Source organism: Urocampus carinirostris, chromosome 5, assembly GCF_059441175.1.
Source record: "Urocampus carinirostris isolate Australia breed hairy pipefish chromosome 5, RoL_Ucar_1.0, whole genome shotgun sequence".
Classification (NCBI taxonomy): Eukaryota; Metazoa; Chordata; class Actinopteri; order Syngnathiformes; family Syngnathidae; genus Urocampus; species Urocampus carinirostris.
Genome location: NC_142353.1, coordinates 36,535,795 through 36,554,498, shown reverse-complemented (window position 1 = coordinate 36,554,498; position 18,704 = coordinate 36,535,795). Strand labels below are relative to the sequence as shown.

General features: G+C 39.5%; 1 protein-coding gene across 1 annotated transcript; it reads right to left on the bottom strand.

Moving 5' to 3' along the window:
• Nucleotides 1-10,804: 10,804 nt before the first annotated feature.
• LOC148366189 (uncharacterized) lies at nt 10,805-14,563 on the bottom strand. Its single transcript, XM_088336629.1, has 2 exons — nt 14,357-14,563; nt 10,805-13,520 (listed from the first exon to the last, which is right to left on the bottom strand). The coding sequence occupies exons 1-2, from the start codon at nt 14,433-14,435 to the stop codon at nt 12,514-12,516; spliced, it is 1,086 nt and encodes a 361-aa protein (XP_088192755.1). The 5' UTR covers nt 14,436-14,563; the 3' UTR covers nt 10,805-12,513.
• Nucleotides 14,564-18,704: the final 4,141 nt, after the last annotated feature.

The window sequence follows — 18,704 nt, the reverse complement described above, 5'->3', positions numbered from 1 at the left end:
GAGGGTGTGATGAAAGTAATTGTTTTTTTTGTGTTATGTGTCACGCGCAAAAGAGCGTAAATTTAGATTTGAATCGTTTCTGTGAAAAATGTATGTTTAATGTGTGTTATTATAGAGGTTTGCAAAAAACGTAACTTTTATTTTGAAGCTGAGCTGTTAGTCGCACCCCTATCAAATATTCATATAGGTGTAACGGGTGTAATAATAACTTTTGTTTTATTAAAATTCCTGCTGAAATATGTTGTATAGTTTCTATATAAGTGTCCTGCAATGATGGGGCGGCATTAGCTCAGGAGGTAGAGCACTCGTCTTGGGATCAAGGGATCCCAGTTAGAATCCCGGCTCGTCTGTGTTACATGTCGAAGTGTCCTTGGGTAAGACACTGAACCCCTAATACCCCCCAATAAGCAGGTTAGCGCCTAACATGGCTGCAAGGCCGGTATTGGGAAATGTGGAGCACATTGTAAAGCGCTTTGGGAAGTCATTGACTTGATAAATGCTATATAAATGCAGATAATTTCATTTCATGAGTCCAACAGTGCCACCTGCTGGTATGTGGTAAGGTTTGGTTTGGCTTTAGACTTTGCGACAGGAAGGTGTTTTTTTTTGGCAGCCTACAACGAGCTGCCAACGGTAAGACACAATCTTTTGGTGCTCCGCAAAAAGTTAATTTCAAACATTAAAACCAAAACTGATAATTCTCTCAACATGCACAATAATGTGATTGATGTTGTCAAGCTGTTTGGATTTATTTTCGTTTTGTTTCTGTCGCCTTTTATGTTAGTTTTGCCGGACGTTGCATGTTGTGCTAAAATGCTAATTCCCCTTTTAGAGATTAAAGCCAGCAGAGAAGCTTACCACGTCTTGTGTTGTGACTCATTTATTTGCAGGTAAATTGTACCCGTTTTTATACTCATTATTGTTATTATTTCTATTTTCTCATATATATATATATAAAGGAAGATGTTGGTTGAAATTCAGACTAAAGAAAACTTGAATTCATTGCAAACGTTAAAAAAACACTATACGATCTCTTGTTAAAAGTATCTTGTTAAAATGGATGTAAAAATGCATTGTGATGGTTGATATTCTAAAATGTATTTTATGTAAACTGAAAAGAAAGCTATTTGATATGTTTTGGGCAGTCTACAGCGAGCTGCCAACGAGATCAAAGCCAGCAGAGAAGCTTACCACGTGTTGTAACTCATTCCTTTGCAGCAACTATAATAAAAACCTCATTATCCAGTCCAGCGTGAATGTATTATTACCCCAATATGGTTTTGTACAGTACTGTTTCTAGTGTTTTTCAGGGATGTGTTTCACTATTAGCTTTTTTAAAAATGTATAGTTTATTCTTATAATGTATCTGTCGTTGCACTGAAAAGTCCAGATCTTTGATAGACATTACGTTGTGTCATGCAGGGATTCTAATTAAAGTTAGTATAAAAAAAGTTTAAATGAGTTAAAATGTCACAGTAGAGTGAAAAATCAACGTTATTTTAATTGAGTAGAATAAATAGATTTGTAGAAAAACGTATTCATCTATTTTGTGCAGAATATTACATTATCTCATCTCATCAGCCGTACCGCTTATCCTCATTAGGGTCGCGGGGGGGCTGGAGCCCATCCCAGCCATCTCCGGGCAGTGGGCAGGGGACACCCTGAACTGGTTGCCAGCCAATCGCAGGGCATATTACATTATTATTATTAATAATGTATTGAACAAAGTGACCCCACAAAACCTGTTTTTTTTTTTTTTCGAATTTCCTTTTTTATTTTGTTTCTTTAATCCCCTAGCTTTTTACACCCTGCCCCCGCATTTTTCTTATTTGCTTTTTTCCATTTTACTTCTTTATTTTTTTCCTTTTTGATTTTTTTTTTTTTTACTATTTTTTCCTTTTTCCCAGCTTTTAACTTATTTTTTCTTTTTTTGTATTTAATTTGCATTTATATAGCACTTCTCAAACCACTGAAGACTCCTCAAAGCGCTTTAAAATGCTTTTTTGTTGACCCGTTTTGTTTGTTAATTAAAAATCCCATGAAAAAAAATGATTTTGACCCAACACTAATGACATTTTACAAGGAAATGCCCCTTCAAGTAAAGCAGTTTTGTCATTTTTTTTTCAAAATAATAGCAAGGTTGATATTTTGTTTAAAACATGCACGGCAACCAAATATTGGGTTATTTTTTACCCAAAGATTTTTGGAGTGTGCCAATTTGTTCAAGAAAATGTCCTCTTACAGTCAAGTCATGTTATTTGTGACGCCTTTAATCACAAGGAGTCTCAAAGAGCTGCCCAGACCTCAGACTATTGCAAACCAGAGACTATGATGACACCCTCCCCTGATCTAAAACCTACATGAGGGCAAGGAAAAACTCAAAAATCTCAACGTGAGGAAAATGAAGAAACCTTGAAAAGGGACCACACATAAGGTAATCAGGGGATTACTTAATTTGCTTTATGCATAAAAAGCAGAAAAATGAGCCAAATTTTGACTTATTTTAATGATATTGATCTTACTAAAAAAATAGTAAAAAATTTATGAATTTGTCTTTTTTTTTAACTTTGTTCTTTCGCTTAAAGTTCCTGACATTAATTTGAATTAGTAGTTTTCATTGAAATGACCATTTTTTTAATTGAAGCTGATATACTTCATGTACAATAGGTCTACATCAGGTTTGTCTAAAGTCCGGCCCGGGGGCCATTTACGGCCCGTGGTCAAATTTTTATTGGCCCTCGGCCTCTGTCATAAAATTAATAATATGTGGCTCGCCAGTTATGTTGAAAGCAATATAAAATCATTTGGCCACCTTGCTTTTGGATTTCTGTGAGATTTTAAGCCCACCCTATTTACAACATGTGGAAATAAAAAAGAAAACTGACTGAGAGAAAATTCGAGTAGTTTTTTCACCCAAATCTGAAACAAATCCTAATTTGCCAAGAGACTGTGACTGTTTTTAAAAAATGTAATTTCAAGAGGCACTGCCAGCCCAAACGTGCTACAAAAACCTAATCGTGAACGAACACTGTGAAAAGGGCAAGCAAATGGAAGCTGTTTTAACGGCACTGCTGCACTTTTTTATGAGACCCTGCGAGTCAAACGAAAATGGTACAAAGGAGAGCTGCGAGGCCGTGCTGCTGAACGCCAAGCGCTGAAAACTATTCACTGAGGATGAATTCATGAATTAAAAACTGTTCAAAGAACGCAAAGCCGAATAGTCGGCCCTCATACATTTTCACTTTACCAAATCTGGCCCGCTTTCTGAAAAGTTTGGACACCCTTGGTCTACATGGACCACAAATAGACAAAAAAAAACGAAAAAAAAGCCTTAAATAAGCCTCACAATCTTCCTTTGTCTTTATTTCTCATTATTTTCCAGACTGCCTTTACTTACCACGACGTCCAGTTTTATACTGGTGGGCAGAGCGCGTCCGTGGGTGGGCACTAACCCCCCATGAGTACTTGCTCAGTTAAAATATTCAGATTGACCTGCTCACCCTTACTGAAAAGCCATTGAGGAACCTGAAAAAGTATTCAATTAATTAAACATTTTCTTAAATTTTATGAATAAAAAAAAACGATCCAGTACTGTGTGTTTTTTTAAATAAATATCCTAAGGAACATTAATATATCAAGAGTTACTTTGAGTATTAGATTTTGCAGTCGATAGTGGTGTAATAGCAGGCTTGATTCCCAGTCTTGCCTACTCCTGGGTTTTGGACTTGTAGCTTTAAGGATTTCTGTAATCTGTTGTTTATTGGTTATTCTTGAGCTTTACTATTCCCTGATCTTTGCTGTTTTTATTTCTTCACTAGTGTGGAGCACATTGTAATGCGCTTTGGTGACTTGAAAAGCACTATATATATATATATATATATATATATATATATATATGTAACGGGTGTAATAATAACTTTTGTTTTATTGAAATTCCTGCTGAAATATGTTGTATAGTTTTTATGTAGGTGTCCTTCAATGATGAGTCCAACAGTGCCACCTGCTGGTATGGGGTAGGGTTTGGTTTGGCTTTTGACATGTGACCGGAAGGCGGGGTTTTTGGCAGTCTACAACGAGTGGCCAACGGTAAGACACGATCTTTTGGTGCTCCGCACAAAGTTAATTTTAAACATTAAAACCAAAGCTGCTAATTCTCTCAACATGCACAGTAATGTGATTGATGTTGTCAAGCTGTTTGGATTTATTTTCGTTTTGTTTCTGTCGCCTTTTATGTTAGTTTTGCCAGACGTTGCATGTTGTGCTAAAATGCTAATTACCCTTATAGAGATCAAAGCCAGCAGAGAAGCTTACCACGTGTTGTGTTGTACTCATTCATTTGCAGGTAAATTGTATCCGTTTTTGTACTCATTATTGTTATTATTTCGATTTTCTCAGATATATAAAAATGATGATGTTGGTTGAAATTCAGACTAAAGAAAAATATGTTGAATTCATTGTAAACGTTAAAAAAAACACTATACGATCTCTTGTTAAAAGTATCTTGTTAAAATGGATGTAAAAATGTATTGTGATGGTTGATATTCTAAAATGTAAAGAAAGCTCTTTGATATGTTTTGGGCAGTCTACAACGAGCTGCCAACGATCAAAGAGATCAAAGCCAGCAGAGAAGGCTAACTACGTGTTGTGACTCATTCATTTGCAGCAACTGTTATAAAAACCTCATCATCCAGTCCAGCGTGAATGTGGATCTTTGGTGGGACAGGTACACCGCGGTTACATATATACTGGACTGTCTCAGAAAATTAGAATATTGTGATAAAGTTCTTTATTTTCTGTAATGCAATTAAAAAAACAAAAATGTCATACATTCTGGATTCATTACACATCAACTGAACTATTTCAAGCCTTTTATTATTTTAATATTGCTGAATTTGGCTTACAGCTTAAGAAAACTCAAAAATCCTATCTCAAAATATTAGAATATCATGAAAAAGTATACAAGTAGGCTATTCAACTAATCACCTGAATCATCTAATTAACTCGAAACACCTTGCGAGGGTTTCCTGAGCCTTAAAAACACTCAGCTTGGTTCAGTAAACTAAATCACTGCTGATCTGACTGCTGTCCAGAGGACCATCATTGATACCCTTCATCAGGAGGGTAAGACACAAAAAGAAATTTCTCAAAGAGCAGGCTGTTCACAGAGTGCAGTTTCAAAGCATATCCACAAAAAGTCTGTTGGAAGGGAAAAATGTGGCCGGAAACGCTGCACAACCAAGAGAGATGACCGCAGCCTTAACAAAATTGTGAAGAAGAGCCGCTTCCAGAATATGGGGGAGCTTCAAAGACAGTGGGCTGAAGCTGGAGTCCAGGTATCAAAAGCCACAGTTCACAGACGTGTCCGGGAAATGGGCTACAATAGCCGTATTCCCATGGTCAAGCCACTTCTGAACTCAAGACAACGGAAGAAGCGTCTGACTTGGGCTTTGGAGAAGAAGCACTGGACAGTTGCAGAGTGGTCCAAAGTCCTCTTTTCAGACGAAAGCAAGTTTTGCATTTCATTTGGAAGTCAAGGCGCCAGAGTCTGGAGAAAGGCTGGAGAGGAGCAAAATCCAAGTTGCTTGAAATCCAGTGTGAAGTTCCCACAGTCAGCAATGGTTTGGGGAGCCATGTCAGCTGCTGGTGTTGGTCCACTGTGTTTCATCAAGTCCAGAGTAAATGCAACTGTGTACCAAGAGATTTTAGAGCACTACATGCTTCCATCTGCTGAAAAGCCCTATGGAGATGAGGATTTCATTTTCCAGCATGATCTGGCACCTGCCCACAGTGCCAAAACCACCAGTAACTGGTGCACTGACCATGGCATCACTGTCCTTGATTGGCCTGCTAATTCCCCTGACCTGAACCCCATCGAGAATTTGTGGGGTATAGTTAAGAAGAAGATGAAAGACACCAGACCTACAAATGCAAATGAGCTGAAGGCCGCTATCGAAGCATCCTGGGCATCAATAACACCTCAGCAATGCCACAGGCTGATTGCCTCCATGCCACGCCGGATTGATGCAGTAATCCGTGCAAAAGGATTCCCAACCAAGTACTGAGTGCATCAATGGACATTTTCAAATGTTTGATTTAGTTTTGCTGTTATAAAATTATTTTTTACTTGGTCTGAGGAAGTATTCTAATATTTTGAGATAGGATTTTTGAGTTTTTTTCAGCTGTAAGCCAAATTCAGCAATATTCAAATAATAAAAGGCTTGAAAAAGTTCAGTTGATGCGTAATGAATCCAGAATGTATGACATTTTTGTTTTTTTAATTGCATTACAGAAAATAAAGAACTTTATCACAATATTCTAATTTTCTGAGACAGTCCAGTAGATATAAATCCAAACCATTTACCACTGAGAAGTTGATTTCCCCTATTTTGTGGGCAGGGTCTTTTTTTCTCGTTTTAATTTTGAATATGTCTTTGTCACACGTTAAATTATAAGGATTAACAAGATTTTGCTCGAGTCTACACCCTTTGGGCACACAATTATGTATTATATTATGGAACATCTGTAATTGTGCAAATATTTCGTTTTATCCATTATAGCAGAAGTTTTTGAAGGACACTTCAAAGGACGCTCCCCACCTTTAAGTAAAACCAATATTGTTTTGTTTAACACAGGGATCAAGGCAAGGGGTGAGCCCTCCCAGACAAAAGCATGGGACATAACCCTTATCCAAGTGCTGGATGACCATCCAAAGCATTTGAAGGGGTCTTGACAACTTGTGATTTTCCACATTCTCCTCAAATTGAATCCTGAAAATACCATCCGTCCGTTATCTGCACCGCTTATCCTCACAAGGGTCTCGGGGGTGTTGGAGCAGGGTTCCCGCAGATCTTTAAAAAGTCTTAAAAAACATTCAATTCATTATTCTTATAAAAAGGCCTTAATTGATAGTGATACGTCTCTTAAATTTGAAGACATTAATAAGATTTCTATTTGTTTGAACTTGTTCAAAGTCATTTTTCATGCATCAGGCTAAAAAGACTTCATACGTGTAGCAGAAGAGTTCTATGAAATTAGTAGTTATCTGCCAGACTTGACTGAAGATCCAGGAAGTCCTGTAAACATCCTTTTTATGTATCGTTTTCCATGTCTAAATCTTCTAAGCTGGCTAGCTGCACACCAGCATCGGGTAAGAGATTACCAGAGTCAGGAATATAGCTGTTTCCCACCACTTGTAGCTCCAGGTTATCCATCTCTATGCTATGTTTTCCAGATGTAAATTATTCAACTGGACCAAAATGTGATTTAAAAAGAATTTGAATAATAATTTGCTTAAGATTGCCTTTATTTCATGTGTTTTTTAAAATTTGTTTGATTTTTGTCAATTGTGGGCTTCTGCACCCCCTAGTGAGCATAAGGGCTGCATAAAATAGATAGGTGGATGGATGGTTAGATATTTCAATTGTGTTCTTTGTGGACTTGGTCTTAAATTTGATTTCAAAAAACATTAAAAAAGGTCTTGAAAAGTCTTAAATTGCGTGGTCTCAGATATCTGATACAAGCAGTATCGGATGACGGTGTTTGAAATTGCTAAACTTGTTAGAAGGCCAAAGAAGTGAGAAATTTGGCTTTTTTTCTGGAAGGGGGGTGACCTCATATGTGGTCTCTTTTCAAGGTTTCTCCATTTTCCTCATGTTGAGGTTCTTGAGTTTTTCCTTGCCCTCATGTAGGTTTTAGATCAGGGGATGGTGTCATAATAGTCTGTGGTTTACAATAAACTGTGGTAGGTGCAGTCCTTTGAGACTCTTTGTGTTTAAGGGCTATTCAAATAAACATGACTCAACTTCCCTTAAGTGGTAGGAACACAATGGAGGCCATCACAGCTGACTTCAGGCAGTAGGCAGGGGACACCGTGAACTGGTTGCCAGCCAGTCTCAGGGCGCACAGAGAGAGATCTCACTTGCTCATTCACACTGGCTGATTAACCTGACATGTATGTTTTTGAAATGAGGGAAACCGGAGTGCCCGGAGGAAACCCACGCAAGCACGGGGAGACCATGCAAACTCCACACAGGAAGGCTGGTAGCTGGATTTGAACCCATGAACTCAGAGCTATGCCACAGACATGCGAATCACTCCTGCAAATACCGAATAAGCAAAAATTAGACCTAGCTATGTCAGTCACACTTATTAGTGGATGTTAGTTCTGAAATTGAACTCCGATCTGTACTTCCAGTTTGTGAACTGAAGAGAAACCATCGAACTCAAAAGAAAACAAAAATAAAATTTGTCTCAAAAGTGTGTTTTTTGCTAATAGCATTAGTTTTTGGTTTTTGTCCTAACAAACACGCAATGAGTAGGCTCTTTGATTATTTTTTTTCAAATTTGTGGGGATTAGATTCAGATTCAGATTCAGATTTACTTTATTGTCATTCGTGTACACGTGTATACAGAACGAAATGTCGATACATCTGACCCGCACAGTTTCTTTGAACGTCAGGCGGGATAGATAAGATTAACCATGTCTTCGTCAGAATTTTAGCGCAGCAGTTTGTCATCTCGCGGTTCGATGCCACTTCCAGTTGTTAAATGGTCCAGTTTATTGTCCAGAGCGCGAACGTTGGAGAGCAAAATGAATGTTAGAAGGGTTAGCCTTTAGCCTAGCTGTTAGCCCGGCCCGCTTCCTCGTCACGCCGCTGTCTTGCCACTCTGCTTCGCTGCTTTGTAGGCCGCTGGGTCTTGTTGACATAGCAGTCCGTGGCTAATAAACACTCCCGAGTGGTCGTAGCACCGAGCGCTTGATGTCAAGTGGTCGTAGCACCGAGCGCTTGATGTCCTCGTTCGGCGGTCACGCCGCTGTCTTGCCACTCTGCTTCGCTGCCTTGTAGGCCGCTGGGTCTTGTTGACATAGCAGTCTGTGGCTAATAAACACCGAGCGCTTGATGTCTGGATGATCGCATATCCAGCAAAAAAGAAAACTGCGATCGTATCTTAATCTGCAGTTCGAGCCGACTTTGTGCGCCATCAAAACTGAGTCGAAGACTGGATCTTATGGCCGACGTGCAAAAAAAAAAAAGTTGCAAGACGATGCAGCCACAGCCGAACAGGGCGCCGCCATCTTTGTCTAGCCCAAATTAGTTTAAGTTAAGTTAAATTAATTAATCATTAATCCAATTTTTTCACCAATCCTACAAAACACACACAGAGTCACACTTTGGAACGAGGTAACAAAAGAGACATTTTTTGATGACATCATCCGAAAAGCATGTCCAGAATCGCCGATATTCATCACAACAGTAATTATGTATGAATGGTGCATGTTTATTTCTATTTTTACCAAAATTAGTACTGCACATTAAAATTGATCTCAATAATAAAAAAAATTGATGCCAGAAAAACTGAATTCCAAACACCAAATATATATGTATTTCAAGTAAGAAATGAATATTATTATTAAATAGGTTTTCTGAAATATTTTCAAATATTTTTTCTCAAAGTTGGCCCAGGCAGGACCCCCCCCTCCCATGGTATATTCTTATAAATTATCTGTGGAAATAACAGTTTAATAAAAAAAATGTCAAATACAGTATGTTTCCATAGTAAAGTAGTTGGATCATTCGCCTAACACGTGAAAGGTCCCCGGTTCGAGACCGGGTGGAAACATATGTTGGCCTGGAGAGGGATGGGCGCCACCAGGTTGTCCTCGCCCAAGACACACCACAGGAAATGGTGCCACCAACCAACCATAAATATGCCCTACTTACGACCATTCAATTTACGAAAAACGGTAGATATAATCATTTTTTTCAGGATGTTGAAAAATATCCAGACACAGACATTGCTACCAGCTCAGTAGCCTAGATGGTAGTGTGCCCGCTTTGAGACTGGGAGGTCGCTGGTTCGCGCCTCGGCCGAGTCATACCTAATTGGTAAAATGGCAGCGCCCTCTGTTGGCTGCGGCTGCATCGGCTCGCTACAACGGGTCAGGTGTATCGACATTTCGTTCTGTGTACATTGTTACAAAGAATGACAATACAAAGGAAATTATTATTAATTAATTATTGCTGTAAGTTGGATTTTGCATTGTGTGCACCTTTTTCCGAGTACAGGACGTTACTGTAGTGCTCCTTTCCGCCACTACCGGCGTGTGGCGCTGTGAGAGGTCACCCAGCATCCACCCCGAAGAAGAAATCCGTTTCCTCTTCCCAGTTAGTGTGTAAACATTCTATACTGTATCTCTAGAACCTTGACATTTTTATTGTTTAATATCTCATGCACCCATTCCATATGGTCGGTGTAAAGAAGAGGCGAGCCGTTTCTTCTGAAATGAAAGTGGAATAAGAAAGCTTCATGCGGTTGAGAAAATGGAACGCTTTTTTTCGGCCACTTTTTACCACGGAGGACCCTTTGAAGCGCATCTTCCAAAAGTAAGTTAAACTTAACTTTATTTATCTTTATAGAGTATATTATTTTGTGAAATGTTTATTTTTTAGTAGAAAACAATACAGGTTACTTATACAAGCCTTAAACATACTATATAAACCTTAAACATACCAAATATAGCACTGAAGCAACTTACAAACAAATTCAACTTACGAACAATCGTTCCTAAGTATGGCAGCATCTGTATTGTTCATAATGAGAACCAGATACGAGTTTTTTTATATGCAGCAATATAATATCCTTTATGGGGTGTTACTTTTTAGGACACTATGTAATATTTAGCCACAAGAAGTCATTGAGTTGTGTAGTGCCATCGAAAACGAGTGCTAAACAGCACAACGGAAAAAAAACCTACATTCACAAGTCACCAAACTCCACCGTTTTTCTTCTCTTTTTTTTTAACCAATGTTTTTGGTTTTTGGGGGGCAAGATAGCAGACAGGTGAGTATCAATCATATGTAAAATCAATACACTTTTCTCTACTTACAAGTATTTCAAAAAATCACAGGTACATGATAGTTGATATATTTTTGCTTAGCATTCAAAACAAGGGCAGCACGGCAGCGCAGTGGTTAGCGCTTGTGAGGCACAGTTCTGAGTTCATGATATCGAACCTCCTGTGTGGAGTTTGCATGTTCTCCCCGTGCTTGCGTGGGTTTCCTCCGGGTACTCCGGTTTCCTCCCACATTCCAAAAACATGCATGTCAGGTTAATTGGCCGGTCTGAAATCACCCTAGGTGTGAATGAGCAAGTGGTTGTATGGCTTTTTGTGCCCTGCGATTGGCTGGCAACCAGTTCAGGGTGTCTCCAACCACTGCCCGAAGATAGCTGGGATGGGCTCCAGCACCCCCGCGACCCTACTGAGGATAAGCGGTGCACTTAATGGATATTTAAAACAATATTGTCTTGTCATTACGTTTTATAACCACTAAGAGGCCCTAACTAAAACACAATGTTCAAACCTACTGCATTTGACCTTAATTCCCAACCTTTAGATGAACTTAAATAATCAAATAAACGACCTATTTAACTGTTGTGATCAAATGTAAGGTGAAGAAAGGAGGAAGCCATTTTTGAATTTTAGTTTATTTTTTTCAAATAAGTTAAAAAGCGCATGAGGCGGATTCAGTCGATGTGTGACACTATTTACCTCGATTTGGCAAGAACCCGAACGATGATTGATGAATCATTGAGAAAGTGCCCGTTCTCACGTTATACCCTCGAATTTGAGCGTTCGCTTCATATCTAGTTAAGATCTTTAAAATCTACCGTGTTCCTAAAGACTCTTGGTCTGAAGCAATCTGTAGACAGCCATTGTATTTGAAACAGGAATTACAGGGATGTTATTTGACCACTAGATGTCGCTGTATTGTGTAGTGAAACAAACGAGTGAACGCAAAAAAAAAAGAACCGGGAAAAATACAAACTACGGAGACTCAAAGTGACCAAAATGCACCGTTTTTCCCTGCTTCTTTTTTTTGCCCAGCTTTTTGTGAAAGAGAAAAAAAAGAAAAAGAGGAAACAGAAAAAAGGGGGAATAAAATAGAAGAGAAAACAAGAGGGATAAGGGAGAAAACAGAACGAAAAAGAACAAAATAGAAAATAAGATAAAAAAAAAAGAAGAAAGATCAAATAAGGACAAAAAGAAAAAATCTGAAAATCAAAGAAAAAAGAAGAAAACATACATAGAAATAATTGGACAAACAAAGAAAAAAGTGAGGACAAAAAGAATAAAAAAAAGATGAGACACACAAAAAAAGTCAGAAAAAAGAATATACAAACAAAACAAAGGAAAACAATCAGAAAAAAGCAAAAAAAATAAAAGAACGCTTGTACACTTAGCAACAAGATGGGTATAAATAAATAAATAAGAATTTCCCCACCTACCAGTATTTAAAAAAATGTACATTCATATAATAGTTGATGTATTTTTCTTCTGATTCAATCATTTTCTTTTAAACAATGCACACTGTCCCTTTAATAATGTGGACAGATTTCCTAAGCGTTTGGTAACTGTCTCATAATAACACTATTGATAACAAACATGAGTCTATTCCTAGAACACATAAATGATTTAAATATATTCATGAAAATCTGTTTCGAGTTGTTGTGCTACTGCGGGGGATTATCACCCAGCATTGTTATTTCGTTGTTGTGTGTCCTCTTCATATGCGCGGTCAGAGTCTTACTTTTTGAAAAGCTCCCGCCACACATCGGGCAACTGAAAGGTTTTTCTCCCGTGTGCGTTCTCATGTGGCACACCAGATTCTGCTTCTGGGAGAAGGTTTGCTCACAGACCGCACAGGTAAAGGGTTTTTCCCCGGTGTGTATTTTCACGTGCGATTCCAGATGCGACTTATGAAGGAACGTTTTGTTACAAAACAAGCAGGAAAAAGGTCTTTCCCCCGTGTGTATTCTCATGTGTTTGACCATATTGGGCTTTTGAGAGAACATTTTTCCGCACACGGAGCAAGGGAAAGGTTTCTCTCCCGTGTGTTTTCTCATGTGCGCGTTCACGTGCGTTTGTCGAGAGTACGTTTTACCGCAAATGGAGCAACGGAAAGGATTTTCTCCGGTGTGAGATCTCTTGTGCGCTATCATGGTTTCCTTATGAGGGAAGGCTTTACCACAAGTTGAGCAAGTAAAAGGTTTTTCTCCTGTGTGTATCCTCACGTGTGTCTGCATATGTTCCTTTCGGGCAAACTTTTTACCACAGAATGGGCAGCTAAAGGGTTTTTCTCCCACGTATGTTTTTGTGGTTTTAGAGGACGGTTTCTCACTGTCAGTTTCCGCATCGCCCGACGGGGTTTTTTCCGAGCATCTGGTCTCTTTGAGTAGATCAAAGTCCGGATCGTGTTCCTCCTTGTTTTCTGGTAGCGGCGGTCCTCCACGTGGACTGTGATGCTGTAGCTTTGGCCACTCGACTGATTCTTTTTCGTCATCTTCGCTTTTCACGCAGATGATGGTCAGTGGGAAGTCCTCTTCTTCTTCTTTCACGTGAGTGCGCTGAAGACCCTCTACTTCTGCTTTTACATTGGGGCATCGGGGATCTTTGCGCTCAAAGCTTGATGCCGAACCTTGAGATTTCTCGGGAGGTGTATCATGACCATCTGTGATGCCTGAATAGAGTGAGACATTTTCAGACATATTGTATCTCAAAATTGGGGTTAAAATTGTTAAAAGGACAGTGTGTATTATATAGCGCCTCTAGTGGTAAAACACTTCATTTAAAAAAACAATATTGATTCGAATAAGGTGCAGAAATACTTGAACAATGATATTAATGTGCATTTATGTAGATACTCGTAGGTGGAGAAGTTTGTATTTATTTGACATAAAATGAGTCTCACCTAGGAACCAAAGACGGGTCCATTTCATTTTCCTTCTGTTTTTTTTCTTGCTTTTTTCTTATTTCTTCTTTTTTTAATTTTCTCTTGTTTCTTTTGTTATTTTTCCCTTCTTTTTGTTCTCTCGTTTCTTGTATACTTCTATTTATTTCTACCGTTTCCTCTTCTTTCCTCCCTTCCATTTTCTTATTTATCTGTTGTCTTTATTCCATTTTCCTTATTTTCCTCGTTTCCCTTTTTACTCTTAGCAAAATGCTGGACCAAACAAAGCAAAAAGCCAAATGTTTGGTCCCTTTAAGTCTCTGTGGTTTCTGTTCTCCCTTGTGCCTTGTAGCACTCGTTTTCGGTTGCACAAAACAATACAGCGTCATGAAAAGATTACACACTGTCCCTTTAAGTATTGTAAGCTTGACATCGATATAATTTATGGTAGGGTTAGACATTGCAAAGGAAAATACAATCTGGACAATTTTTAATACGTAAACTATCTTTTATTCAGTTGCAGAATTTAAACTTTTCTCATGCTTCAAATGTCGTTTGAAAATAATAAAGAACTGTAATTTGTTCCGATTTATATTTCAATTTAAAAAGTAGGCTAGCGGACTGACCTTGAACATAAATCGGGGTACGGTCGTTGTCAGCAGCTTCAAGTTGTTGGTCTTGTTTGCTCTCATCCTCGGACGCCATTACTCCTTTAGATATCCAATATGTGAGATTATAAGTTGATTTCTTATTATTTTAATCAATTTTTTTGACGTATATTCGTCAGCTCAACTTAATTCGGTTGGCGTTGACTGTTTTTCGGAACAGAGGCACCAACTTCCGCACTTTCTTCTTCGATGGTTGCTTTTGGGGTGGATTTCACTTAAAAACAGACGACTGCCCCCTGTGGCGAGATTGAAACAAATCTTATCATGTTTCTTTCATTGGAGCTACCCGAACTGGATGCGGATCCAGAATTAATCAAAGCAGGAGTTTCAAACTCAATTTACTAGGAACTAGGGTCTGATGGAACGAGAGTCTGAAGGAACTAGATCCTAGTTCCTTCAGACCTGAGTTACTAGGGTCTGAGTGACGTTGGGTCGCAGACACTTCCATGTAAGATGCAGTCAATGTCGTTTAAGCTTCAGTACAACAGCATTGACTGTCTCTTTCCACGCCCCGTCGGACCCTCGTTCCACATTTCAACTTAAAAAATAGTCTGCGATCAGTTTTGCAAACGATAATTGAAACAGCTAATCTGTTGAAATTTATGCTAGGCTTAAAACACTTCTATTCTTTTGTTTAGGAATGACATAAATTTCATGTTGACAATATATGTGTATTATTTGTTATTGCAGCCTGATCATCCTGGAAGGGGGATTTTCATGTGCGGTCCCTTCTCAAGGTTTCTTCATTTTCCTCATGTTGAGGTTTTTGAGTTTTTCCTTGCCCTCATGTAGGTTTTAGATCAGGGGATGGTGTCATACTAGTCTGTGGTCTGTACAGTCCTTTGAGACTCCTTGTGATTTTAAAGTCAAGTCATTTTTATTTGTATAGCCCTTAATCACAATGAGTCTCAAAGGGCTGCACAGGTTATTACACAGACTATTTTTCAGACTATTATTACATCATCCCCTGATCTGGAACCAACATGAGGGCAAGGAAAAACCTCAACATGGTGAATTTACACCGATCTCAAACGTTAGCGTGTTTTGTTTGAGCACTGCTTAACTGATAAGCACAAATGTAGCATCTGTATTAAACTCGCGCAGGCTGCACTAACATTAACCTTTACATTATGGCAGGTAGCCACAATCTATCGCCAGACACATGCGATTTGACAAACTTGCGTTTTTCCGTACAGATTTTCTAGTACGTCGTACTTGTCTTAAAATGCATAAAAAACGTACCTTAAATTCCGGACTATAAGCCGCTACTTTTTTCCCAAATGTTCAACCCTGCGGCTTATTCAGTCTCTTTCCCATACCCGGGAAGACGACTTTAATGACGTCAGTTATAAGGAGGAAGATGAGCACGGTCTATCATGATTTTTACAAATACCGTATTTTTTTTCAGACTGTTTTTCAGACTGTGCTGGTTTCCAACATGGCGGCGCGTGTTTACGTTGCGGCTGATTGTTACCCGGTTATCCTACTACTTACAACTGTCCTCCTGCTTTCCTTTTTGGATACATGCGTGGCCAATAAGACCTACAGTCGGGAGGAGCTCATCCGACTAGGTGGGTGTCTAAATTTCGACTTTTCGGGCACTTTTTATACCACCCACGACATCCCAAATGAGCTCCAAAGGGACTCGGGTTCGCCCTGCTTTCCCGCTCCACCGAAGAAAAAGAAGAAAAATCGGAGACGAAGACGGCGAAAAGATAGAAAACAGAAGCGAGGATGTCGTGCAGGGAAGCGTGTGAAGTTGATGGAGCAACGACATGAAGATCTGTCTAATCCAACCATCATTTCTTCGTCGATTCTACGAGTAAACCGACAACCGAAGCCCAACGCACACAACCGGCATCTCGTGACGATCTCTACAAAGGCTACAGCTAAGTCAAATGATTCAAAGCTAAAATTTGGTCTTTTGAATGTTAGATCGCTCGCTCCTAAAGCTTTACTTGTAGATAATATTATTCGTGATTATAAACTTAACTGTATTGGTCTCTGTGAAACGTGGTTACGCCCGGATGAGTATTTAGCTCTAAATTATGCTTCTCCCCCAGATTACGAGAGCAGCCATATAGCACGCACGTTGAAAAAGGGTGGCGGTGTCGCGCTAATCTCTGAAAAATCGCTTAAATTTAATCCACGTACCTCTAATAATTACAAAACGTTTGAGGCTCTTGTGATGCGGTCCCCCCTATTGTCAATTGACGTAATAACTATCTATCGCGCACCAGGACCATACACAACTTTCTTAGACGAATTCGCCGAACTTCTGTCTGAACTAGTAACCTACGCAGACAAAAATATTATTATGGGGGACTTTAACATTCATATGAACTCTCCACTCAGTTCACTCACTGTTGCGTTTCAGTCTATAATTGATGCTTTTGGTTTTAATCAACTGGTTGATTTGCCAACCCATAAAGATGGAAACACGCTCGACTTGGTTCTGACTCGAGGAGTTTCAACCTCAAACATGGCGGTGCTATCGTGTACTACAGTTATCTCGGATCATTATTTAGTTACATTTGAGGTGCTAGCTAAATGTAGTACCAAAAAAACTGAAGGATTCACCGGACGCAATATAAGCACAGGCACAGTTTCTGAGCTCTCCGATATTCTTCCAGGAGCAGTTGCGTCCTTTCCTTCCTACATAGGCTCCATCGAACCACTCCTAAATGAATTTAACGCTACCCTGGCCAATGCCCTGGATTTAGTTGCGCCCATCCGGCATAAATTACGACCTAAAAGACGCACACCTTGCTCAGTAGCCTAGATGGTAAGGCGCCCGCTTTGAGACTGGGAGGTTCGGGTTCGCGCCCCGGCCGAGTCATTCCTAAGACTTAAAAAGTGGTCGGCGGCGCCCTCTCTTGGCTGCGGCTGCATCGGGTCAGATGCAATCGACATTTCGTTCTGTGTACGTTGTTACACAGAATGACAATACAAGGAAATTATTATTATTATTATTATTATTATTTAATGATGAAACTAGATCCCTTAAACGAGAATGCAGGAAAACTGAAAGAAAATGGCGCGCTACCAAGCTTGAAGTTTTCCATCAAATCTGGTGTGATAGTTTGTTGAAGTATAAAGCGGCCCTGGCCTCTGCAAAATCAGCCTACCTTTCGAAAGTGATTGCGTCACAAAAGAACAATCCCAAGGCCCTTTTTGACACTGTAGCATCACTTACAAGGCAACAGACTATCCCAGATAGCTCCACCTATTCTGCTCACGACATAATGGTCTTCTTTACTAAGAAGATCCAGAGCATACAGGAAGAAATTGCTAAAGACAATATTAATTCAACACATACTAAAGCACTCAAATCCCTAGATGCACGACATGGTGGCTGTCCAGGGACTTGGTCCCGTTTTAGTGAACTGTCACTCGAAAATCTTAAACAGATGGTGAATACTGCCAAACCGACGACTTGCCAGTTCGACCCACTTCCAGGTTCACTTATTAAAGGTCTCTTTGGCGTTCTTGCACCTTCAGTTCTAAATATTTTAAACATATCACTCGCCTCTGGTGTAGTTCCAGCTGCTTTTAAGTCCGCTGTCATTAAACCCACACTGAAACGACCCAACCTAGATCCAGAAAACTTATGTAATTATAGACCTGTGTCAAACCTACCGTTTCTTTCTAAAATACTTGAAAAAGTAGTGGCACAGCAGCTGAATGATTTCATGTCCGATAACAATCTCTTTGAATCGATGCAATCAGGATTCAGGGCTAACCACTCTACTGAGACAGCTCTGATAAAGGTAACCAATGATCTCCTACGGGCAATGGACTCGGGCGCATCATCACTTTTGCTGCTGCTGGACATTAGTGCTGCATTTGACACAGTGGACCATATTATCTTGCTAGAACGGTTGGAAAAATGGATTGGTCTCTCAGGAAACGTCCTATTATGGTTCAGATCTTACCTCTCAGATAGGACACACTGCGTTAAATATGGCGAATTGACATCTGAGCCATTTAGTGTAACTTGTGGTGTTCCGCAGGGTTCAGTGCTTGGCCCCCTTCTCTTCAGCATTTATATGCTTCCACTAGGTGATATTATTCGCAAGTATAACATCAGTTTCCATTGTTACGCAGATGACACTCAACTCTATCTCCCGATGGAGGAATCTACCACACTAAACTGTGGAACTTTGGAGGCCTGCCTCACTGAGATAAAAGAGTGGATGTCACTCAATTTCCTGCGTCTTAACCCTGAAAAGACTGAAATGTTAGTAATTGGTCCTTCTAAGTCCCGTGACTTATTCTCTAAAACCGCAGTGAACTTGGACAATTG

Excerpts from the sequence above, each read along its gene's own strand:
- LOC148366189 (XM_088336629.1), bottom strand. The coding sequence starts at position 14,435 with ATGGCGTCCGAGGATGAGAGCAAACAAGACCAACAACTTGAAGCTGCT. Across the intron at positions 13,521-14,356 it reads TACCCCGATTTATGTTCAAG|GCATCACAGATGGTCATGAT; the intron begins GTCAGTCCGCTA and ends CACTCTATTCAG.